Below are 27,173 nucleotides of genomic sequence, written 5' to 3'. Positions count from 1 at the left end.
GCACAGACAGATTGAGGGTTGTATGGCATCCACTATATTTTGATACTACTTACGATTTTTGTTTTTATATTATAATGTTTAACCTTCTCCATTAATTTTCTTTACGCTTCAAGTTAAAAAAAAGAAACAAGCACAAATACAGGAGGTAGAAAACTGCCATTTTCTCATTTTCATGCTTCCACCCAATCTTGGCTTCTTTAAAGTGGCCTTTTATTGTCATATCTGAAATGCCCAGCATGAAGTACTGTCTAGTTACTATATAAGGGTCCATCTTATTGGGTATGATCACGTCAGCTTGTTAAAAGTGTTATTTTAGGAAATACAGGGCATTGAAATGTGGTAAAAATGACGATTTTCTAAATGTTGGCATTTGGCTAAAATTTAAGGTTAAATATCTTTTTCAAGGTCATTATTAGAACATATATATGCGTTATGTTTGATAGAGTTGAATATACTTAGCTGAAAAACATTGGTTTAGAAAAGGGCAATTATAGGCTTAATACTTAACTTAAGATCTTCTTTTGCATATCTCAACCACGAAAAGTTACCATTTTTCAAGGAAATTTCCTTTAAACAAGACGGTAGCCATATCTCCGCCATCTTTAATTTTTCGAAAAAAAATTTTGCTATTATAAGTTTCTCATGGGGTACTACCAGATGTTATTGCCAATATCTCTTTCGAACGGTTTTGCATGGTTTTCTCATGGACAGGGTCTTAATTGGTTGCTCTGAAATGTTGGATATTCATGTCATGTTTTATGGGCATTCATTGTTCAACATTTTTTGGATTTTTTATCCATGCTGATTTCGACCGGAGATAGTAAGCATTTGCATTCTCAAATTCGATCTCATTTGTGGTCGAGGGATGGAGGATAAACTTCAGATTGATATGTGTATGAGTATATTCACATTCATATGTAATGCGCATTCCATCAACACAAGTTAACACTTATCAATAACAAATAGTGAAAGAAGTTTTGTAACTGTGCAAATCTGTAGTCATACAAATATGCACCGAAACATGCTATTTGTAATCCAACGCTCACATCAACACAAAAAACTTCTTACAAAAAAAAACAATCATTCCTCATTTTGCTGAGAGGAGTCATTAATATTTTATCTCAAGTCTACATACCTCTGCGGTTTTGAATTGTTGTTAAAAAAATAATCAGAATGGAAGCATAGGTTACGACAAAAGAAATATTTTCCGAAACTCGTTAAAAATTGCAAACGTTTGATTTTCACGAAATCAATGATTTAATAAGTGCATCCAGTATTTTACCTTAGTCAGTTCCAAACGTTCGTTGTTTATTTTTTATTTATTTATTAAGTTGTTTAATTGTTGTTCTTTTTTTAACCTGAATACATCAACGAAACAATTGTGTAAAACATGAGAACATTTTAGTGTTTATTCACTATTTGTTATTATTTACAAACAAACAACAAAAACAAAAGCAAAAAGGACAGTTCAGCCGCGTCATACACGGAAAGACATGGATAAAGATGTCGATTAGATCACTCCAATGCGTAAACCTCAACTTCAGCAAGATGAAAATACTCTGCAGGTCCTTTGCGGCTTAACAGAACGATGTGTCCTGTTGTTTGATTCTCGCAAAAGATTGTTATCACCTGGCCATCGGTACCAGGGCCTGAGAAATAGCCACATAATGTCATGGTTTCAATAGTAGTGTCGTTACCAACATAAACAGAATGACCTTTCAAACGATTTCCTGAAACGTAGTGTAAAACATACATATACACGTGTTTATAGTGTCTTTATAAATTGTAGACATCGCTTCTCTGTAAATCACGCGGTATGTAACGCTTCTCTGTAAATCACGCGGGATATTGTGACAACTGATTGGCACAGAGTCAGAATAATGAATCCTAGTCGGATGGCATGCCCACCTGTTTGCTATTGCTTCTGTGAGCTAGCATAACAAAGAGACGACTCAGCGTGTAGAATTAGTACAATGCATGGTCTGAGCGATTGGCCAATTGTTCCCGTTCGTTACTACATTTGATAGCTGCCACACGACGTTCGACCATAATCAGTCAATCATTCAACCATTGTCAGTGTCAGGTAAAACCTTCAAAAAACTCTTTTGACAAAATGATTGTAAGCAGAATATAGAGCATGATTGGCATATAAATAAATCTTGTAAAACTTAAAGTATCTAAGAATTTGAATAACATTTATTTTTAAAGCAAACCTTAATTATTGAAAACAAAAAACAATGCATAATTCTCCCACATTTTTGTAAAAGATAGACTTAAACACATTGACTTGAAAATGTAAAACAGAGTGGCATTAACAAAAAAAAAATTCATGTAGTCTATTTTAACATAAGATTCACTAGATAGGATGGCATCAATAATTTGATATGTGGACGTGAACCCAGGACAATAGTTATCAAATTATAAGACCTTATTCAATTGAAGCTGATTAGTGTAATGTTTTCAAAATTCGGCGTATTTATTTTAAAATCTCTTAAAATAAAGTTTTCTGATGGTCATCTTTAATCAGTTGAACACACAATTGAACATAGCAAAAATAGCACGCTCCAATAAACCACAAACAAAAAGTGCTAGTCAGTCAATCAAAATATAATTGGTTCTGATTTTGAAAGCATAATATGCAAAATAAAGGATAAAAATTCCCCGATTCAACGCTCGTTCATGTGATAGTACAAGCAAAGGGAAATTCGTTAAACAAAAAATTGGGGACACCAAGATTTGAGGGTACTCATCTGCACGATCACATCTATCTATACATATGTATTGCAATCAATTGTATGTACTCACTACCATATACATTTCTTATACACTCACCAAAACAATCAGCTCTGTTTCTCAAAACAACTCTTTCAATGATGTAATCTGTTTGGAGATCAACCCACCATCTTGGTTTTATTTCCTTTTTTGTGTGAAATATACTTGCAATGTTGCCATCTACTCCTAATGATGCATTGGCATTACAGCTTTGGCATTGGGCATAGGTAGAGCTCTGAAATGCAGGCTTGTTCCCGGAAACAATCCCTAAGATATATATTTATTAACATGTAAATTGTTCGCTTCGTCGAGACCCAATGGAAATTAAACTGATATAAATTCATCTTCAATGTTCAAAATGTGGGTTTATTACATTTTCTAGCGCAATATAGTAATGTAGTGAATGAAGAATCACTGAATACTTGGTTTCCTTAAACTTCTGAAAGGGTTTTGAATGTTGAATTGTAAGCGGGTTGTGTTGAGATTTAATCACACTCTTACTTTCATCATTTGAATAAATAAAACGACGTTGGAGTAATTAGTTTTCTTTAAGGTAACTAAACATTTGCCCACATGTACAACTACTGAACGAAGTTTGCCATGTTCCTTTGAGAAACATCCGGTAATAATCTTAATATTTTATTTGAATTTCTATATAGTTTTTCGAGGTATTCAAAATTGGATATTTCGATAAAACTTTTGTGTTTAGTATGTTAGGCTTTTTCGAATATAATTGCCGAAACTGGGACTTTGCAAGATTAAACTACATGTACTCACAATAGTTGAATAAAGTCTTCCATTTTCCAATCTATTGACACAAAGCCCAGGGATAACCTTTCATAGTTCGTCCAGGCTTACAGCGGTACCTCAAGCTAGATCCAAGATTCCTATGAAGTCCAAATGTCTCAACCAAATCTGCATTGTTTACAACTGGTTCCCCAACACAGTCTAAAATGGGTAAAACTAAAAATATTTAACAAATGAAATGAAAATGGAGGATTTTCTCTCATTTTCATTGCTACCACAATTCATTGAGAAAAATACAGTCCTTGAACTGATCCGCGCAACGATTTGACAGATCGATGACCGTTGACTGATTGATCGCTGACGGATCGAAGACCGATGACTGACTTGATTGCAGTTCCATTATGTAAAATCACGTAAGATCTGTTTGAAATAAAAGAAATGTAAAATAAAAGTATAAATTGATGTTTAAATCTATTACATTATGTAAATATGTGTAAAATTGACAAAGAAAACAATGAAAACAGTAAAGTACAGTGACCGCTTTGTGGTTACGTGATGCGACCAACGATTTATACTTATAACAGAGTAATCAAGGAACCAAGGTTCCAGCAGAAATAAAAAGACAAAGACCAGACAGGGAAAACAGACACAACAAAGAAACAAAAGCAAATGAGCAACTAGGACTCCACTAAAAGTGGTAATATGGACCAGGGGAAACGTCCTTTGCTTTTTTCGAAACATCCGTCGATTTGCTCATAAATAATCAAGTCCGGGGTTCTCATGGTACAGACTATGAAGTTGATAGAAAAATGAAAGATTCCAACGTATTATAAAATTGAAAGCACTAAATATTTTAATTATATTCAAAATAAAAAAAAAAAGACTTACAAGAGATTTCACAAGTTGGTTTATCTCCGTCGTAGACACACTTATAACACTTTTCACATGTGTAACCTAAGCAGTTTCCTGCAATATTCTGAAAAAGGGACAAATATTAGTAGAAAAAAATGAATGAATAAAAATCAATCTTGTGACAGTACAAAAAACAAATGTATGAAAACAAAAACTCTCTACAAAAAAGATGTCCCGCGCATGGTGTGCGATAACATTTCAACAATTATTTTGAAACGGGGCAGACATTTTAGATTTTATCAAATATCCAAAACTACAGTATTTACTACTTTATATCTGATCAAGCGGGATACAATCCCGCGACCGATCCGTCATATTTTCTGTCATAGTCACAAACCGTAGGAACATAATGATAAATAGATTGACAGGTAAGGTGAAAAAATAAAACGAAAAACAAATTAAAATCGCCACCATGTTCTTTACTTAGAACAGGCATTTCAAAGTGAAATTATTACTTAAACTAAGTGTTATTGCACAGTGGCCATAAAAGTCCCGGTGTAGATTTGTGTAATAAAGGCTTATCAGCGTATGAATACACGTTCCATCAGAAGATTCCCTTATTTTATCTTTCACAGTGGTTCATGAATACTTTGTATCTATCATATCATTCACAACAAATAAACTATCGAACATTTTCTATTTATCATATTAGTCACAACGAACAAACTATCGAAGACCGTATATACATTGTATCATTACAGTGAAAACAATAAAATACAATAATCAGTAATAGTATAAATTGTTACCATAGGTGGTCTTTGGTTAGAAACAAAATAAAGTCAATCAATCCCCTCAAACAACAACAGTAATAATAGTATACAACGTTGATGTTATATTATATAACGCAAACCTTGTGCCACGTTGATACATCTGTAACTAAGCATCCTTGTTCATCTGACAGGTCTTTTCGATCGGCATCCGTATCCAAGTCACACATTTTCCACTCATGTTGGTAACTCACCCGTGCAGGTCCGGGTGTTAAAAGAATAGGCCTGCAGCAGCGCTAAGCTTGTCGTAAAAGGCGACTAAATAGTGCTCAGAACCTTAGCCGGGGGCTAGGGCGCTCTGTCCACAGAGTAACTGTATGCCTCAGGTGGTTGAATGGGGTACCCCTGGCTTGTTACATGCTGGGGTTGTCAGGCTATAATACGGAAAAACTGACCGCAAACCATAGTGGTGCACCGTGTTGGGAAAGATGTCATGTTCCTCGCACGTGAAAGAACCCTACTGTGGTTTTCTCCTGGAGTAGGAACCATAAGGCTCCGCCACAGGAGGCTAAATTGCCCGACCCTACCCACCTCTCCCTATTTCCAGTGGCAATCAAAATTTGTCGACCCCATTGTCCTTGTGTCCCATCCCTTTTTCATTTCATCTTATTTTCATGTTCATTTTATTCTCAATTTCATGTTCATCGTCTGAATATAGCTGAAATATTGCTGCTCGGACGTTAAACCCCAACAAACAAACGAACAAACATGTCGGTAACTAACAGATTTGCAGTTCGTAGTTACTTTGCATTCCTTGACACAATCCAGTAGATCAACATTAATAAGGTGTTTCAACACAGTTTTTTGCACATTTTCCATGACTTAGATCACCTAAGGTTTTAGTATCTGCGTTGAGACATTCCCTATCATCTTTGTGACAGACAGAGCTCTTGTCAAAACAGAAAACAGAATAACTTAGTTCATTTATTAGAAAGACAGCGATGAACGACCATGCTGTCATACTGACGTGTGTCGAACGTCTAAATCCAGATTCCAAAACACTTAAAATCAATTTTTGATGTTATACAAGGCTTTTAAGATTAACAATGAAATGTTTAACAACAACACAGTAGATTGTATTGCCAATAATCATTACTTTAACCAGTAAATCTGTAAATATTTCAGAAAACTAAACAGTAATGAAATTTATGCAATTGTGAAAAGTAACGCTTGCAACATGAATCATCTTTCATGTAATAACAAAGGACGTTTTATTTGTGAATAGATGTTTTTTTTTACTTTATATAGTAATGCATTGGGTCCAATCTATAATTTGTTCTCTATTTCCGATTTCAGACATCGACAAAAGTTAATTTAAATTATTTGAAGTAGGGGATGATGTAGGTCAGACATATTGGTGAAATTTTGGTCATCTAATAAAATGGTACCAATTTAATGTAGTTACGATTGGTCTATCCGGTTTCAACAATTGGTTTTTCATAATTCACCATTGAATACACATTGAAAAATCAGTATACCCTGAAAAATAACATGGTTTAAATGGTAATGTTTAAGACAAATTTGATATAAATTTATGTAGGGTTAGTAGGTTCTACTATTTGATTGACACCAGCATTATGGCTTGCTGATGTTCTGGTCGGAGATGGGAAAATCTACAATAGATGGAGGCAGGTGGCAACATTGGAAACTGATACTGCACATCGGTTAATCAGAACATAGTAACGACCGTCGTCTTGTTTCTGTGGGCAACAAAACAATGTCGTAATAGTTGTTCTGAGGTCAATTAATTCTATCCTGGAGATCTACGCAATTGTCTTAGTTTTGTTGCTAAGACTTAACCTTGTCATATAGTTCCGTCATGGGAGTAGGCTTGAATAATTTAAAAGACTAAAAATAAACTGTAATTTGAGTTATTATTTATTCAAGCAACAACGCATGATTCGGTTCGTATATATCTTTCTTTTGTCAAAACAAAACCAGTCATTAAAAAACTCAATGCTGTCAGATTCAACTATTGCATAATTCACTGTCATTGCAATTCAGCATATTTGTAGAAACGCAGTCAAACTTGTCTGCAGGTCATATTACCGCTTCCAGATTTATGACGATAAATCCTATATATGAGGTATTTGTCGTCATGTGAAGTGGTTGGGACAGGTAATTTCATGTAATTCTGTAAATAACAAATGGACAAAAGTAAAACAGTATACCCAGCTCCGAATGTAACACTATAGAAACAGAATAACAGAGACAGAAGCAATCGTCACCTTTGAAAAGCAATACTTAATTTTTTTTTAAAAAAAGCAAAACAAAAAAAAACAAAAAAAAACAAAAAACTAAACAAAACAAAAAACAAAAAAAAAACAAAACAAAACAGCACACACAATAAATAAATAAAAAAAAACGAACAATAAAAACAGGACATTTCAGAGTCACCATAATCCCAAATTATGGTCAAGACATCAGGTAATGGACACGGCGCTGTGTTAACCGTACACACAGCTAGTGATATTACACGTAGGTCCTGACCAATGCTGTATTATCATTCACTTGGACCTACCTTTTTTTCGTTTTGTCACCTTATGATTGTATTTACTTCCTTCTTAGGTGTGGATACTATTCGCTTATTTATTACTTTATGATATTTAGAATTACCGTCGTTTCAATGAAATTTAACTTTAACATATAAATGATCCAGCCACTTCTTATAAACTATTCACTTTTATTTTGTACCTAATGTTATACGCAAGATTCTGTTAGGTGTGCATCTCAAGCGTAGTGTTACAGGCTGGTGGCAAGAATAATCTGACACAGATAACTGTACCAGATTAGCCGCATCTTTTTTATATGCACACCTCAACTAAAAATTAAGGAAAAACCTGTTTGTCTGAAACTGATAGGAAGTCATTAATATTTTATCCCATGTCTTCATACCTCCACGGTTTTGAACTGTTGTAAACAATGATGATCAAAAAGGAATAATTGATGCATATTGGTGAATATTTCAAACCAGTTATTAATCTGTAAATGACTTGAATACACTCATAAAAATCGAACATCACTTCATCATTGACATATCCGATAGTAAATATTATTAGTGTAACGAACAAGTATGTAAGCATAATTTACAACAAAAAAGAGTATAGCCACTCTAAACATAATCTGGAACTTTTTTTACAACCGTAGAATTTTTTTTTTTATTTTTCCCCTTAATATACGCATCCTATACCACGCTCAGTTTTCAAATAGAGCACAGCTCATTTTGGTCGTTGAATTAATTTTATTGTTGTTACATGACATACACATTATTCTGCATTCTCTACACTATTTTCACAAACACACAACAAAATCAACAACAATAAGAACAGTTCAGCAGCGTCATACGGGGATAGACATGGATAATGATGTTCAGATATTTACAATGCGTACCTCAACTTCAACATGATGGAATACACTGTGCAGGGGTCCCGCGGCTCAAAAGAATTATGTGCCCTGTTGGTTGATTCTCGCATGAGATGATTATCACCTGGCCATCGGTACTCGGGCCCAAGAAATAGCCACATAATGTCATGGGTTCAACTGTAGTGCCGTTACGAACATAAACTTAAAGTTATCTCAAATTGTATCCTGATATGTGGTGTAAAACATACACATATAAATGTTTACAGTGTCTTTATATGATTGATTGATTGATTGTTGGGGTTTTACGAGAAGCATAGCCTATTATTTTGACACCGGAATCTGCACGGGGCCATTGCCTTTATAAAGTGTAGTTATGGCTTCCCTGTAAACCACATGGTATGTAAGGGGATATACCGACAACTGATTGGCATGGAGTCAGAAATGTGACTACGAGTGGGATGGTATGCCTATTTGCTGGTTGTTGCTTCTGTGAGCTAGCACAATAAAGAGCCGACTCAACGTGTGGGATGAGTAAAATAAGAGTCTTTTTTCGGTAGTATATTTTTTTTTACAAAAAATAAAAGTTTTGGAGTTAATTTGATTTATTACTATACTAAAGTTTATGAAAGATCTTGGATTGTAATCAATGTTAAAGTCCATCTAAGGGAAGATTTCCTCTGTCAACTGTTATATTACGTTTTACTTGTATTTCATATACCTGTTTTACATTTGTATATCAAAGGAACTCTATGAATACGCCATACATTAAGCTGTAACAGGCCGTTAATAACTGACTTAAGCTTTGATATTTCTCAAAATTATGGAAAATTATATAGACGTGCAGCTTAACTTGCCCGTGCCATTTTTTCTGCTTTTTAAAAAAAAGTCAGTAAATGAGTAAAATCTGTAAAGTTGACAGTACCTTGTCTTTATATCAACAACCAAACGTATGGCAAGCCAAAGTGGACAAAAATGAGTATTTTCTAATATTAAAAATGATTTTTTATCATTAAAAATGATTTTTTTTATCATTAAAAATGATTTTGTGATATTAAAAATTCAATTGAATTTCTAATATTTAAAAATGGATTTGTTGTATTCAATTACAATATTTTAATTTTAGAAAATCATTTTATAATATTAAAAATGTGACTGACTTTGCAATATTGGAAAGTGATTTTTAATATTACAAACTTATTTTCTAATATTATAAATTTAATTTGTAATATTACAAAATGTGTGATATTTAATAATATAAATAAAGCAGGATTTTATAATATTAAAGAACCCTGCTGTGGTTTTCTCCCGGAGTAGGAACCATTGGGCTCCGCCACAGGAGGCTAAATTGCCCGACCCTACCCACCTCTCCCTATTTCCAGTGGCAATCAAAATTTGTCGACCCCATTGTCCTTGTGTCCTATCCCTTTTTCATTTCATCATCATTTCATGTTCATTTTATCATCAATTTCATGTTCATCGTCTGAATATAGCTGAAATATTGCTGCTCGGACGTTACACCCCAACAAACAACAAACATTTCTGACGCAAAATTTTCACTGGTATTGATAAGGTATGTTTTCATGTTCATTCATGTCCGTTTCACATCCGTTCATCATCCGTTTTAACCGTTATACGTCTGGTAAAAGTCAGTTTGTAAATTTGGTCTACCTTACCTCCAATAGATGAATACCGGACAAGTTACGAATACTAAATGGAAACGGAATGGGCAAGTACCGTAGAAACGGACGCCTACCAGACGTTTTACGAAACTTCATCCGTTATTCAAAGTTTTGAAATAGCTCAAAATTTGCAATCGGACAAAACGGACGTCAACGGATATACATGACGCTTAATGGACATGAAATGGATATGGACTGAAGTCTTACGGATAAGAACGGATTGGAAAAAAGTTATCCGTTCGGCGTGCGTTTGTACTATCCAGTAAGGGGCTTAATATTGACATACTGTAAGAATTGATTTAAAATAAAAAAAAAACAAACCCAAAAAATTACAAGGCAGAGCTTACATGAGAGCTCATATTGTGGTCGGAGGTCTGATACAATACATTTGTAGCCTTCTCTACAATCATGCCTTTCACAAAGTCCAGCCAAACTCTGAAAATATTTAAATTTAAGAAAGACAATTATTATAAGTCCTTCATAAATTCCTTCAAATATAAAATAATTAATTCATTTAATATGACTTAAATTTGATTTCATTGGGTGTTAAACAGAACACACAACATTATAAATCTACTACAGACAGCATCATCGAATAAATCAAGGGAAACAAGATTCTAATGAGAATCAAAGAAATACAGGGACAAAGACCGGTCATGAAAAACAGACACACAAATCACAGAACACGGAACAACCAATATGAGTAAAGATAGTTATATTATTAATATTTTTATGAACATTTTATGTTTCTTTGCTTTTTCTTTTGTAACAGTAATCGAGGGAACCAAAATCAAAAGAATGTAATACAGGGACAAAGACCAGACATTGAAAAAAAGACACACACAACAAAGAACATTAAATAACCAAAATAGTATTTACAAAGTAAAACAAAGTAAACGAGCAAAACATTAAACACTGGGAGCTTCGACCAGGCCAGGTGAACCGATAGGATTACCGTCCTCTGCTTTTCTAAAAAAAAAAACGACCGCCGAATTGATGATATAAAGTCAAATCCGGGGTAGACAAATGAACAAAATGTAATAAAAAATCAGGAAAATGAAATTAAATGAAGAATTGAAATAACATGAAACAGAATTGACAAATGTAAAGAAAAGATGCTAGGTGGCACAGGTTATTTTTTTTCCTAGTTACAGAACTTAAAAAATGACAGCATAAATATTGAACAGAACAAAGAGCAAGGCTTATTCAACGAGAAGACAACAGTGCAAAACACATGGAATAGGCACTTATCACTGTCGTTTTATTGAAGAAGAAACATTGATCAGCAGATTTATGGTAAAAACTATGCAAGATGCACTTTTGCATTTTTTCTCTTGATTTACGAGTTTTGGGTATTTGATAATCATATAACCCTAATTTTAAATTTAAAGTGAATCATTATAAAATTAGAATCGAATTCACTGAGGCTAAGTAAACTTAAACTTAAACTTCATCTAACCTATAAAAAAATTATAAAGTAGGTGAGAGGATTTTTGTCATTTCGTACAAGATATTTGCTAGTTCTTTTTTTTTAGCTATTTGAAGAATAGACATCTTTAGCAGTGCATTCTACATTCAGTAGACGCAGTTGTCTACTAAATATTTTCTAAATTAATTACAAAGTCTATGTCTACGTGTGTAATTTTAACTTCACCTTTAGTTCATAATACTTTAAAGATATTTTAGATATGAATCAATTATTAATATTTAGACTCAAACTTTGTTAAGCTAGTCTTATTACACTGGGTTTCCATGTCATAAAATACTTGACACTCATATGATTCTCATTATGAAATAAATTACAACTATTTCTGACCTTATTCCACCCGTGTCATAATAAACACGTTACTTTCTGTTTACTATAACATATCAAACAGAATATCAAACATAGAAAAATGCAGACTCCCATGCCATGAATCACATTTTGAATTATCCTTATCTGGAGCATTCAAATAATGATACAAAAAGTTGTTGTTATATGCAACATACCTTTGGACATATTGCTACATCAGTAAATAGGCATCCTTGTTCATCTGAAAGGTCATTTTTATTAGAAACTGTATTCAAGTCACACGTTTTTTACGCAAACCGGTGACTTACGGATTTGCAGTCCGTAGTTTCTTTGCATTCCTTGACACAATCCAGTAGATCAACATTGAGTATACGTCTTAATGCAGTAGTAACTGCTTGTTTTCCATCAAGGAGTTCAACAAACATTTATATTCTAACACTCAAGTGCAATACATAAACGCATTTTGCTGATAATCATATCATGACTATAATAAGTAGATCAGACGTGAGAAACGTCTTAATATTTTACAAAAACTGATCATGAATGCTAATAATGCTTCATTGATTATAGAAACCCACTATAAATAATTATTTACATTTCAACTTTTCGTTATTCATGAAGCACGTTCCACTTAAAAATAGATGTTATTTACATTGAATAGTCATGCAAGAAGCAAAAAAAATTGGAATCAAATTTCATCGGCAGCATCAAAAACTATTTGGATATTTGACTAATTCTAATCCATTTTTAATTTGGTAACGGAGAAACTAAAATTTCCCTCCTATATCCTTTTAGAAGACCTAAAAGTTGCTGTTATTGGTATTTATCTTGCTTGTACTCAAACAAATACATTGTGATCGTTTATATTTCATACATTGAAAACCACACTTTTGTGAAGGAAAAAAAGTAAAACTTATGATGAATTAAAATGTGAATAGTGTAAGCATGGTAATCGATAGGAAATTAATTTGATAGAGACCCACCACTTTACATGTGGTTGAGAAGGATATATCAGAACCATATAGCATAGTAATTGATGGAAAGGGAATCTTATAGAGATCCAACACTACCAATCATAAAATTAAAGTTCGGTTTTGTTATCCCATGAAAAAGCCAATGACATATGAATTTTTGTAAAATTAATCCCCATTTTGCTTTGATTTTTTTTTAGTTTCCACAGATATTCGGTGAATTAAGTAAACCAACTAATCTAGTATCCTTAAAATGGGTATAAATGGACTTCGTGTCTTCGAAGTGAAGTGCAATATGTGGTAAAACATTAAATGTACCTGTAAAATTTACATGTGCTTTTTACCGCTTACACTACCGGTGCACCTGGTCCATGCTCCCAGGTTTTAGTGGAGTCCGAGTTGCTCATTTGCTTTTGTTACTTTGTATGTATAGTTTTAGTTATTTCATGTTCTTTGTTGTGTATGTCGGTTTTCCATGTCTGGTCTTTGTGCTTGAATTACAGTCTATTAACCGATTCGCGCAACGATTTGACGGATCGATGACCGGTGGTCGATCTGATCACAGTTTTGTTATGTAAAATGACGTAAGATCTGTTCAAAATAAAAGAAATGTAAAATAATAGTATAACTTGATGTTTAAATCTATTACATTATGTAAATATGTGTAAATATGTGTAAATTTTACAAAGAAAACAACGAAAACCGTAAAATACATTGACCGCGCTGTGGTCACGTGATGCGATCAGCAGTTTAAAGGATCTGTTTGACGGACCAATGACCGACAGGAAACTGATTGGTGATCGATGACCAATCGCAATTTCTATTGCACGGATCGGTTCAGGTACTGTACATTCTTTTGATTACCGCTATAACCTCTGTTCCCTTGATTATTCTTCTCAAATGCGATAACTATATCGATTCATTCAAAGGGTTGCATTTAATGTGATTTGCGAAATAAATTTCTTCATACTTAACTTACATGAAACGTAAAATGAATATCTTTTTTAAAAGGTAGTTATAAAAATTATGCAAACTTGGTACAGAGTAAACAACAGTTTGTGGATGATTTTTTGAATCACCGTGCTCGCCCATCCGAATGTCGTAATTTTTATTAAATCCAAATGGTTGGATTGTCGCTTTTTGGCTTTATGTGATGAAACATGCGTTGTAAGCGACTTTGATTGCTGTTGGATATAAACTCAATGCTTCTTGAATTCTGTATTCTAAAACACTCTAGTTATGCAACATGGTCAGGTTTCAGTTTTGTGTTGGTTGTAAGGAAGAAAGAAGTTTCGGACTGTATTCATGAAGCATTTATAAAATGTAATCGATGCAACCATGTTTAAACGGGTCTTTCTAGTTTTCTAATATCTATGACAAAGCGAACTTAAATATCGATTGTTTTCAATTACATATCAAATGGCAACCCCCCCCCCCATAAAAAAAGAAAATACATTTTGTTGTAAATATAATTGGCACCCCCCAGCATAAAAAAGCCAAAACATTTTGTTGTAAATATGTAATGATATGTAATGCATATGGTAAATTAATACCAGTATGGTATGCGGTCAGGTTTTCCGTATTATAGCCTGACAACCCCAGCATGTAACACCCCAGGCGTATCCCATTCCACCACCTGGGGCACACAACCTTAATCTTGACATACTGTCTGATAATTTAAATTTTTAAACGATGGAAGTTAAATTGAGAGTTACGTAGTTACGCTTTGACGTTGTGTTGTATTTAGCGATATATATCAAACGGCCACAATTGAACGTCTCATTTCAGCTTTTATACATTTAAAATGAGCAACTTTACATATAATTAGAACTTCTAATTTACTACAATATGGCACTTCTATATAAAGCATTTATCGAAATATCTAGTAGCTGTGACGGGTATATTGAAAGAAAACTATTTGACGGATAGGCAGACAAAGGTTAAACTTAAGTGTTAGGACAATAAAGACATAAGCTATCGCAAAAATCGAAAACAAAATGAAGCATTAAAACAGGACAATGTAGAGGCATCATTATACCAAAACAAAACCAAGACCGTCAACTTGTCAATCATACACAATGTAGAATAAAATACGAAAAGAAAATAAATAAAAACAAGCCAGTACACATCGAAATCTACAGCACTTGCCATATACAATACATTTAAAAATCCGAGAGTGTTACCAGGTGCTCCAGAAGGGTAAACATGGAAGGAAGCAAAATTACATTTAATGTTTTATCATTTTGTACAAATTGTCAAATTTAACAAAATTTTTCATCCCAACAATCATAACACAATACTGTCATCACTGAATTTTGAAAAAAAGAACGACGAGGAACGCAAAAATGACCAAACATACTTCCGATTCGGAATAATCTGACAGTTTTGTAGCTGTCAGGTTTAGAAAAAAATACAAACCAACAAAAAAAAAAAAAACAAAAACAAAAACAAAACAAAAACAAAACGAAGAAAAAAACAACAACAACAAAAACAAAAAACAAAAAACAAAAAACAAAAAAATCAAAAAAACAAAAACCCAATAATTTCGACTGATTAATTAGTTGTATAAAAAATTAAAATTAAGTATGACAAGCATTATTGCAATATTTCTTGGTACATTAAATAGAGAGAATTGATACTAATGAATATAAGAGGCTGTTAAAATCTTTGTTTGTTTTTGTTTGCTTTTCATCACTTTATAAAGAAATTCGTTTAGATCTAAAGATCAACCATTTGAACTTGTTGGACATTTAGTGGAAAATATTTGTTGGCATACGATACCATTTCTGTTTTTTTTTCTTTATGTGCCGAAAGTTATACACATTTTGCCTGATTCTTAGACAGAGCATTACTTGATTATGTTAGGTATATTGTATCCTTTAAGCCAAAATTCTCAGAAATCTTAATTTCATCTTGCACATTTTTGTGAATGCCCAGTAGGTTGAATTCTGGTATTTAATGTCCTGAAAGTGGATTAAAAATACACAGTAGTTTCTGATATTGAAATATTATGATAGTATTTATTTCAAAGATGTATAGAGAATTTGAGCATAGAGAATATCAACATAAATAAAATTATGTTTCCTTGATTAAAAACAGTGTTTCCACGCAAAATCACAGAATAAAACAACAAAAGAATTTGTCAATATTTCAGTATTATTGTCTCTCCGGTGTGTAAACTTCAACTTCCATAAGATGAAGAGGTTCGTTATTGTTAATCATTGATATTAAAACAATTTGTCCTGTAAGATTGTTTGGGCAGCTAATAGTAATGTCCTCATTATTCCAACCAGGTCCAGGAAAATACCCACAATATACCATGTCTGCAATCAAGCTAATTCCTACATACACGGTGGCATTCTGTAATCGTTGACCTAAAAATTTAGTAAAATTTATATATAATATTTAATGGAAATAACTTAATGTGATGTCAAGGAAACATTGCAAACAGATGTGTTATCTGTCTACGGAAATTAAAGTGTCCGCATACTAAAAAATTTTAAAAAATACTGTACTTGCAATATAATTTATCGGTTTGACCCTTTTTTTTATATAAATTATCACATAGGTACCGTTTCAATAATTGATTTGACAGGCTGACTTTTCGCATTTTGGGCGGGTAAACAAATAAAGAACTTGCAGTGTAATTTATCTGTTTGAATCACCAACAACCATTTTGAAAATTCTCACATGTGTACGTTTTCAATATTTGTTTTGAGAGGCTGTGTTTATGAACCTTTTGGCGGATAAACGAAAAGTGCGTATGTTTTCACACAAAGGTTTTGACTGAATCATTACTTCTGAAAAAAGTAAGTACACTGTTATAGAGCGCATATTATTCATATGATTCTTTTTAGATTGACTCTACCAAATTTATCTTCATTCAAAGACATTTGCATAAATTGAGAAATCTTTGAAAACAGATTCGGTGCACCTGTTCCATGCTCCGAGTTTTGGTAGAGTCCGTTTTGTTTTGTTTGTTTGTTGGGGTTTAACGTCCAGGCAGCAATATTTCAGCTATATTCAGACGATGAACATGAAATCGATGATAAAATGAACATGAAATGATGATGAAATGAAAAAGGGATGGGCCACAAGGACAATGGGGTCGACTAATTTTGATTGCCACTGGAAATAGGGAGAGGTGGGTAGGGTCGGGCAATTTAGCCTCCTGTGGCGGAGCCCTATGGTTCCTACTCCGGGAGAATACCACAGTAGGGTTCTTTAACGTGCGAGGAACGTGGCATCTTTCCCAACACGGTGCACCACTATGGTTTGCGGTCAGGTTTTCCGTATTATAGCCTGACAACCCCAGCATGTAACACGCCAGGGGTACCCGATTCCACCACCTGGGGCCCACATCCCAGTTGCTCTGTGGGCTCTATTTAGTCGCCTTTTACGACAAGCTCAGCGCTGCTGCAAGACTATTCTTTTGACACCCGGACCTGCACTGTTAGTAGAGTCCAAGTTGCTCAATTACTTTTGTTACTTTTATGTATTATTTTATGTTCAATGTTGTGTATGTCTGTTTTCCATGTCTGGTCGTTGTCCTGGATTACATTCTTATGATTTCTTCATAAATCTTGGTTCCTTGATTGCTCTTTTAAATAGTTACATTTGTGTCTGTTTTTTCTGTCTAGTCTTTGTATTTGGATTATATTCTTTTTTTATTGCTGCTCGAATATTGGTTGCCTTGATTACTCTTTCAAGGACAAAATTGATATAGCCCTCCTAAATTATATTTAGTATTGAAATTGAATTTGTCAAAGAACAAATAGTAACATAACAACGCTTTACCCACCATTTGTATTTCTGTTTTTTAACTCAACTCTGTCGACGACAATCGGTTTTTGGAGATCAACCCACCATTTGGGATTATGTTCGTGTTGTGTGTGAAACATAGTTTGTAAGTTGCCATCTACACCGTTTGATGCAACACGATCAATCGTAGAGCTACCGGATGTAGTGCTCTGAAATGCAGGCTTGTTTTTTGATACAAGCCCTGAATAAAAAAGTGTATATGTGAATTAGATTGTAATATAGACTTAAAGACAATCTAAAACAAATCGTATATTACAAAAGTAGTTGAGAAGTATTTTACTACATAAATCTTTATTCCCTATATCAAAGATTTAGAATCATATCATACTGAGTGAACAATCCTCCCTATATTTTAATACCACCTGCCTCGTTCAAGTGAATTGATTGTGAGGCATTTAAACATGTACGAATGCAAAGGTTATTAAAAAAATGAGAAGTATATTTTAGGTCTGAAGATTCAGAGTTTGCTTTAAAATTGAAACAATGTAGTTTATTGTTTTAATGCTAAATCATTTGGGAATGTATAGTATAACTTTCTTTACAAGTATGTTGGTCAGTTGTATTTCTGTACTTTTTGACATAAAAACATTTGTTAAAACCGCTAAATTAACCCAATATGATCTTTCAGATGTTCAATACTGGTAAAAAATGAGAACTTAGATTAACTGAATGTTATTGACAAATTCACTTATGTGAAGTGTATAAAAAATGAGTGATATTTCGCAAATAATTCAGAATAATTTTCACAATTAAAAAAACTGACGAAAAAATTACCAAACTCGCAATTCAAGCCTGTGTTTTTTGTTCTACAACTGCATTGATACAGATCTTCACCATTTTGACATTTACCGCCGTGTTGACATGGGGAGGAAGCACAGTGATCAATGTCTGAAATATTAGTAGGTCACCTTCATAGGAAAAATAGTACTGTGCGTTTTACACGTGTTGGTTTACAGATGTATGAAAACAATACATCAGAATAAATACATATTACATCCGTTTAAAACACATTTAAGCACATATTAACTCGAAAATAACAAACTTAATTAATTAAGTATACTCCACATATTTCGGCAAATATTTCCATGGAAAGCTGCTATATCAAAATTTAATTGTGTATGCTTTCCAACCATGAATTACATTTTACACGTATTAAGGCGAGGTTGAAAGGTGCGTTTTGTTTCATCGCATATTCTGTAGAATTATGGATGTAAAAAGGCTTATATTTATTTTCAATTGGAACAGTTATTGAGTAGAAATATATGAATGTAATGTAATTTGTTTAAAACTGTTATTTTATCTTCCCAATCTTCGTTTTTTAATCTAAACACTAATAATTTAATATAACAAAATATGTCATACAGTCAAATAAATGCTTTAACTTTTTTTTAAAAATGTGTGCATACAATTTCTTTTTCCAAAGTAATTTCAAATTGAAAAAGATATGAATAATCATTTGTTTATTCGAGTTTAGTTGCCAAATCTTAGTTATTACTAGAATAAATTAAATGCACTCACAACAGCTAAATAAAGTCTTCCATGTTCCATCCTGTTGACATAAAGCCCATGGATAACCTTCCATAGTTCTTCCAGGATTACAACGGTACCTCAAACTATATCCAAGATTCTTATGAAGCCCAAATGTCTCAACTAACACTGCATTGTGTACAACTGGTTCCTCAGCACAGTCTATAAAATAATTGAATGACAAAAATATCTTCAAATGATTTAAGGAGGCTGACCTAGGGTAAGGGACACAACTCTTATAAATCAATGGAACGTTTGTATTCAGCATTTGACATCAATCTCATGTAAGCATCAAAGTAGCTTCAGAGGCTTTGTTGAAATTGAATATGAGACGAAAATAGCACTGATTTCAAGAGTTATGTCCCATACCTTAGGTCCACGTCATTTATTTGATTTGTAATTTGCATCCTTTTTTCTGGTCTCTTTTTGCAGCATAGGTTATTTTGTATAAATTAACCTGGTTTTGCGTCAGTTGGTTAGTATAGCACGTTTCAAATATTCCTAAACTAAATAACCCTAAAACGAATTTTTGCTGGAGGTGTTTCCTTTATTGTCATTTTTGCAACGATTAAGCAAAAATACGCATTCATAGAGTTTATTTGATCATGATATCGGGATAAAAAATACCGAAGCATCAGATTCGGGAACAAAAATACCAAAGCACCAGATTCGGGAACAAAAATACCAAAGCACCAGATGATTTAAATACGTCAAGATTCAACGACCTTGTATGAACGTGAACACATGATGCAAAGACGATCTTCATACAAAATAACAAATAAAATAAAGATTACATAAAAACTGAATATAAGGGAAACACAACTTAACCCACCAAAAGAAAAAAAAGGGAGTAACACCAGGTGCTCAAGTAGGGTAAGCATGTCCTGTACTACCAGCGGCAGTTATCATATTTCAAGACATAAAAATACAGTGTTTTCGCCAAAAAATGAATTATATCATATTTAGTTATTAACGTCGAGAAGAATACTGTATTGATGTCATAATGAATTACCCTAACGGGGCACCTGGTTCATGCTTCAAGGTTTTGGTGCTATCCGATGTTACTCATTTACTTCTTGTTCTTTGAACGTGCTATTTTTGTTATTTCTTGTTCTTTGTTGTGTGTGTCTTTTTCCCCTTTTAGTGTTTTCCCTGAATTACATTTTTTTTAATCTCGTTAGAATTATGGTTCCCTTCCTTACTATAACGACGAATTTCGAGACTCGTAGGTAATAACATACTGTTTTTAGGCTTAGACATCTATATAAATGATAAAGATACAGCATTTTGAGTTTAAAAGAGCCTCAGAGAATAAAAAAAATTGACTTACAAGACAGTTGACAAGTTTGTTTGTCTCCGTCGTAAACACACTTATAACCTTTTTCACATGTGTGACCTTGGCAGTTTCCTGTGATACTCTAGAAAAAACAAAGTGACAGGAAATCACTTATTTCCATTTACCTAGCAAATGCTGACTATACAGATCTTGTTTGTGTGCTAAAATACTGTCCACCATATTATCAATCGTAATGCTAGACACATGGTTACTTCTTTATTCTCAGAAACAATGGAATGTGTAATTTTTTTGTTGTTGTAATTTTTTTTGTCAATAATTATATCTTCTTTCTCTTAACCATTTTTTCATCTTTCAAGATTTAAAGAAAATCTAAGTGGCTTTAATCAAATCCATTCTTCCTATCAAATCATCTACGATTTACTTGCTGTTTGTTTTTTTTGGCAATAATACTAAAAACCTCACCCCAAACCATAGTGGTGTACTGCGTTGGGTAACAATATCACGTTCCTCGCACGTTAAAGAACTCTGTTGTGGTATTCGATAGAAGAAGTAAATTCGGCTTCGCCCCTTCCAACCTCCCCCAACTTCCAATGGCAATCGAAACTCATCGACCCTATTATATATCCTTTTGTCCTACCTCAAATTTCATTTCATCAATTTATGTTCTTTTTATTATCCATTTCATGTTCATCACCCGGACAAAACTGAAATATTGCTGCTTGGGCGTTAAATACACAAATAAATAAATCAATCAATCTCACTGTTGAGTATATGTACGAATAAACGAGAAGTTCTTGTCTCAGCACTAAGATCTTTAAAATCAAATAACACAAATTAACTTAAGGCAACCATTTATATTTATCATAATACAAATAAACATAGAACAGCTAGTTACACGAAACAAACATATGACGCATACCTTTGGCCAAGTTAAAACATCAGTAAATTGACATCCTTGTTCATCTGAAAGGTAACTTTTATCGGTGTCAGAATTCAAATCACAGGTTTTCCACGTCTGTCTGTAACTTACAGATTTGCAGCCAGAAGTTAGTCTGCATTCCGTGATACAATCAAGTAAGTCAACATTCATTATGCGTCTCAACGCAGCAGTCTTTGCACATTTTCCATGAAGAATTTCACCAAATTTTTGAGTATCTGGGATAAGACATTCACTATCATCTTTGTGACATACGGAACTGTTAGTAAAACAGAAAACTGAGTATCTAAGTAAAATTAGTAAAAAGACAGCGATAAACCATGCTACCATTCTGACTGATGTTTCGAATTTAGATTCAAAAACATTTAATATCAAATTAAAATTTTACATGTTGTTTCAAACACATACATTGTAATTTTGAAATACTGAAATAGATTTTCGAATTATCAATACTATGACAAATACTTCTTTCATTACGATCGCTTTACATAATTGCACGTCAATGCTCCTAATAAAGTTTACATCGAACAGCTAGTTACACGAATCATATTTCAGGTTACAATGCAATGTCAGTTTCATGTCATAAAACAAGAATTTTACATTTAATAGTAAGGCGTTGAGTCAGAACTGTTGGTTGTTCTTGGCATGTATTTCCGATTTCATCATGTGTGGTATTCAAAGTGAATGTACATTTTAGGTAGCTTGATGTAGTTTGTTTGTTTGTGTGTTGGGGTTTAACGCCCGATCAGCAGTATTTTAGCTATAGCGATGAACATGAAGTGGATGATAAAATGAACTTGAAATGATGATGAAATAAAAAATGGGATAGGACACAAGGACAATAGGGTCGAGAAATTTTGATTGCCACTTGAAATAGGGAGAGGTGGGTAGGGTCGGGCAATTTAGCGTCCTGTGGTGGAGCCCTATGGTTCCTACTTCGGGAGAGTACCACAGTAGGGTTTTTAACGTGCGAGCATCTTTCCCAACACGGTGCACCACTATGGTTTGCGGTCAGGTTTTCCGTATAATAGCCTGACAACCTTAGTCAAAAAATATGTGTGTATGCGAGAGAATTTTTATTTTTTTACAGAATTATCTACCCTTGAATTTTTACGTGCATTTCGCTGAAACTGAAAAAAAAATTGACAAACTCGGCTTCTTATTTAAAAATCTGATGGTACAAATTGTCATTTTTTAGAGGTTTTATTCTAACTAAGCATGTTTAGTCCACTGCCTAATTCTTATTTCCTGCCATCAAGGTTTCCTTTGTAAACTATCATTCATCCTAGAAACAAAACGTTGAGTGTACTTCTTGATTTGAAATTTGTGCCTGTTATGTTAAGTACAACTCTGTCTTAAAACTAGGCAGAGGCTTACAATAAATGATTCATGCAATTTTAATTCCAAATACTTTATGCTTGGAACGGCCACATCAAATCTGCATTCAGAAATAAAAGTGAAAATGAAAGTTGCCCACTGGAGTCATTAACAATTTGTTTCGTTTTCTCCTTTAGTTTATTTATATGTTTTTAGTATATAGGGGCAACTGTACTTGTGTATAATGATTGTTTTTGGTCGGCCGTATCCAGCCCTGTGGTGTGAGGGTTTCCTTGTTCATTGAAGACCAATGGATGGCCTTGGGCTGACATTTTCACCCCCGGTGAGGTTGAACTTTGGTTCCCTTGATTACTCTTTGACATTTTATACCTATTATTGTTAAATACTTATGTTTTTGTGTGCAAAGTATTTATTTCCATATATGTATTTATGCATTATTATCGTCTTTGCTTTATTAAATTAAGATTTGTTGGCCCAAATTGAACATTTTTCCATTAAACTCTTAAAGTTATAACGATAATACATGTATCAACTGGAATACATGCTTTTTTTGGATAAAAGAATAATAAATATCCTTTATGCCACTATGCCGCTGAAATAATAGGTTATTAAAATCAATTTATTCAACTTATTCAATTAGTACTATAAAGTCCCACAGTAAAAGCTATCTGGGTGTTTTATCAAACAATAAAACAATGTGATCATTACGAAGATTCAAATGATCATTCCAGTGGCAGTTAATTAATGTTCAAATGACAAAGAAAGATCCCAATATTTGATGTAAAAAATTATCAAACATATTAACTGACGTCATACTATTTCTGAGTTCACATACTTATCGTTAAAAACCAACAAGCTGAAGACAAATATGGAACCATATTTCCGTTAAATTGACCTCACGATTCAAAACAATTTAGATCAGGAAACAGCATTTTTGAATATTCTAATTAGGCGTAGTAGTCGTTTGTACTCTACATTCTTGACTATTTTACACGTAAAATAGGTTACATATTGTAATTTAAAGTATTTTAATTGCGAGTGTAAGTTGCCATGGTTACTACTACTGAAAGGACTAGTGAGGTTTCATGTTAATCTTTTTTTTTATCTTGAATAATTCTATCTTTTAACATAAACCGAAGTATTTACTTATTGAATGAAGGAAGGTAATTTTCAGCAATTCATATAGTTTATACTACGCGACAGGCCAATTTCCCTTTTAATTACGATTATTCATATCATTAAAATGCAACTATTACGGCACATTAAGAACTGGTCACCTGGTCACCTGTGAGCTCATTTGCATCATAATAACAGATTAATTCGAATAATCATAATTTTTTTTTCGCAGTTCGTTCTAAATTTAAGTTATATTGAATCTGAGCATCATTATTGTTTATCTCTCACTTTTTATCACCCTCTCTAAGCACCATAATAGTATTTCTACGTAGTAATTTTGATACTGGCTTAGATCTTGGTCTAAGGCTGTATAAACTGGCTTGACACAACAGAAAAGGCTAATATGACCAACTGAGGACCAAATACTCAATATCAGTATCTTTACTAATAATTTAAACCAAAACTTTATATTGCCTAAAATGTTATTTAGTTATTTTGAATAAAATGTACAACTTTACTTCGATGTGACTTCCCCTATACTTATGATCGTCTTAAGAGTACGGACGCACAATTTTCCTAAAGATGTTTATAGCCTCTGAAATCAAACTCAAGGTCTTCAGATTCTTTTACATGCACCTCAAAAAAGGTGAAATATAATGTCAATCATTTACTTTAAAAAATAATTTTTCCACCTCCCCACCCCATACACTACCCCCATTCCCATATACTATATAATAGGAAGTTTACCTCATAAAAGTACCCTACCAAGTGCCCGATTCTTATTATTGATAGTGTACCTTCTATTTGTTGTATAAAAAATATTACCAATCATAATTCATGATGTCTGTGCCTTGTTACACTTCTATTAGTACATTTTTTTTCCGATTTAAAGTATAAAGACACATTAATTTGATACATTGTTTTATAACTCAATTATAAACAAATTTTTGTCTTATGAACATTCGGGCGTTTTATAGCCTTCATGCTATTTATCAGCTGTAAGTAGTATTTAATTGAAACTAATAGACCAAATTGTTATTTCACAGTTTAATTAATTAAATGCTGCAATATTGTACGAAGGGACTAGTTGAACTTTAACGCAGCTTTAGGATACTAATAATACACCATTAAAAGAACAAAACAGAGAAATCCCAGACACCAAAGGGTGTCTCTGTAGAGTTACAGATTGATTGATTGTTGGGGTTTAACGTCCGAGCAGCAATATTTCAGCTATATTCAGACAATGAACATGAAATGGATGATAAAATGAACATGAAATGATAAAAAAAGGATGGGTCACAAGGATAATAGGGTCGACAAATTTTGGTTGCCACTAGAAAAAGGGGGGGATGGGTAAGGTCGGGCAATTTAGCCTCCTGTGGCGGAGTGCAAAGGTTCCTACTCCTATCGAATACCACAGCAGGGTTCTTTAACGTGCGAGGAACGTAGCATCTTTCCAAACACGGTGCACCACTAAGGTTTGCGGTCAGGTTTTCCGTTTTATAGCCTGACGACCCCAGCATGTAACATACCAGGGGTACCCCATTCCACCACCTGGGGCACACATCCCAGTTGCTCTGTTGGCAGAGCGCCTAGCCCCCGGCTAGGTTTCTGAGCACTATTTAGTCGCCTTTTACGACAAGCTTAGCGCTGCTGCAGGCCTATTCTTTTGACACCCGGACCTGCACGGGTTCTGTAGAGTTACAGAACATTGTATTTCTTACCAGAGCCTGTCTGAGATTTCCTAGTCTAGCAATTCCTAGCTGTAAGTAGTATTTAATTGAAACTAATAGACCAAATTGTTATTTCACAGTTTAATTAATGAAATGCTGCAATATTATACGAAGGGACTAGTTGAACTTTAACGCAGCTTTAGGATACTAAGAATACACCATTAAAAGAACAAAACAGAGAAATCCCAGACACCAAAGGGTGTCTCTGTAGAGTTACAGAACATTGGAATCTTACCAGAGCCTGTCTGAGATTTCCATGTCTGAGATTTCCATGTCTGAGATTTCCTTGTCTGGGATTTCCTAGCGATGTTTGATTATATTTGATTTTGATTGGGACCTCTTTTCCGATTTTTTGGTATTATCATGACGTCTTTAAATGTCTCATTGTGACGTCATCCTTGAATGAGATAAGAAAATCACGCATTGCTTATCATCATTATTTATAATATAGCTACTTTTAAATACAGTAATTTTAATTTATAAATAATTGCAAGTATATATATTTATTGATTCATTACAGGCATCCAAGACCTGAGCAACTCTCATTAGAAAATGACCTTTAAAGGAACAGAAGTCACTCTAACGTCTATAGTGACATTCAAAAGAAAGCGTCCGTTGTTAGCAAAACAGTCGACACAAAATCTATCAAATAAAAGTGATTGAGATTCACAAGTTTACATGGTTTATGTGACATATTTTAAAAAAATATATGCTTCTAAAGATCATACAACGGAAGATCAATCATTAATGTGTTAATATAGGTTGGGTTATACTGACCATCTTTGCAGAATTTTACATTACAGTTATTGGTTATATTTTTCTTGTATGCAACTGGATGTTTTGGCAAATTATGTCGTCAATATGAGGTAAATAGAACACTAAACTATTGTTATGATTAAGAATCTAAAGTGTGCAAATCAAATATTTATTCGAACATTTATCAAGCATAATTGATCCTCACTCACATTGATCCTTTACTACACAATTGAGATTACTAAATCTCGTACGACATTGAATTGTCGAAAATGTGAGATAAGTTATTATATTTGTATTTTTAGCTTTATTGTCAATTATGTATAAACATACTGTAAAGTATGTTGAAGGTAACGTGTGTAACTTATCAATAACGAAAAAACGACTTCAGAGTTGACAGAATATACATACAATCAATAGAAGATGATTTATTTTCCATTTTAAAGAGGTAGACCTAGCGTACGATGTAAGGAAGGTGGCCCTAGGGTAAGAGACACAACTCTTAAAATCATTTGAGTGTCGGTTTTGTTTTACAAGAATGATTACCTTGGTGGAAAAGTGATCAGCGTTTTCAAATAGATAAGATAAGATCTAATTACATTCATAAAAACGCACGAATTAATCTCCTTCAGTCAAGAAAATAATCCT

General features: G+C 33.4%; 2 protein-coding genes across 2 annotated transcripts; both read right to left on the bottom strand.

Moving 5' to 3' along the window:
- Nucleotides 1–1,451: 1,451 nt before the first annotated feature.
- Nucleotides 1,452–21,984, bottom strand: LOC148596767 (uncharacterized). Its single transcript, XM_088564318.1, has 8 exons — nt 21,568–21,984; nt 20,682–20,769; nt 19,343–19,513; nt 18,599–18,712; nt 17,805–18,005; nt 16,162–16,377; nt 2,833–3,039; nt 1,452–1,730 (listed from the first exon to the last, which is right to left on the bottom strand). The coding sequence occupies exons 1-8, from the start codon at nt 21,913–21,915 to the stop codon at nt 1,516–1,518; spliced, it is 1,560 nt and encodes a 519-aa protein (XP_088420444.1). The 5' UTR covers nt 21,916–21,984; the 3' UTR covers nt 1,452–1,515.
- LOC148596768 (uncharacterized) lies at nt 2,902–6,671 on the bottom strand. The gene is made up of 4 exons (XM_088563560.1): nt 5,282–6,671; nt 4,408–4,495; nt 3,550–3,720; nt 2,902–3,039 (listed from the first exon to the last, which is right to left on the bottom strand). The coding sequence occupies exons 1-3, from the start codon at nt 5,366–5,368 to the stop codon at nt 3,581–3,583; spliced, it is 315 nt and encodes a 104-aa protein (XP_088419686.1). The 5' UTR covers nt 5,369–6,671; the 3' UTR covers nt 2,902–3,039; nt 3,550–3,580.
- Nucleotides 21,985–27,173: the final 5,189 nt, after the last annotated feature.

Source organism: Perna viridis, chromosome 15 (assembly GCF_037379345.1).
Source record: "Perna viridis isolate PV_CMFRI_1.1 ecotype Kerala chromosome 15, ASM3737934v1, whole genome shotgun sequence".
Classification (NCBI taxonomy): Eukaryota; Metazoa; Mollusca; class Bivalvia; order Mytilida; family Mytilidae; genus Perna; species Perna viridis.
Note: the sequence above shows the minus strand (reverse complement) of the source record. Positions and strands in the feature narration are given on the sequence as shown.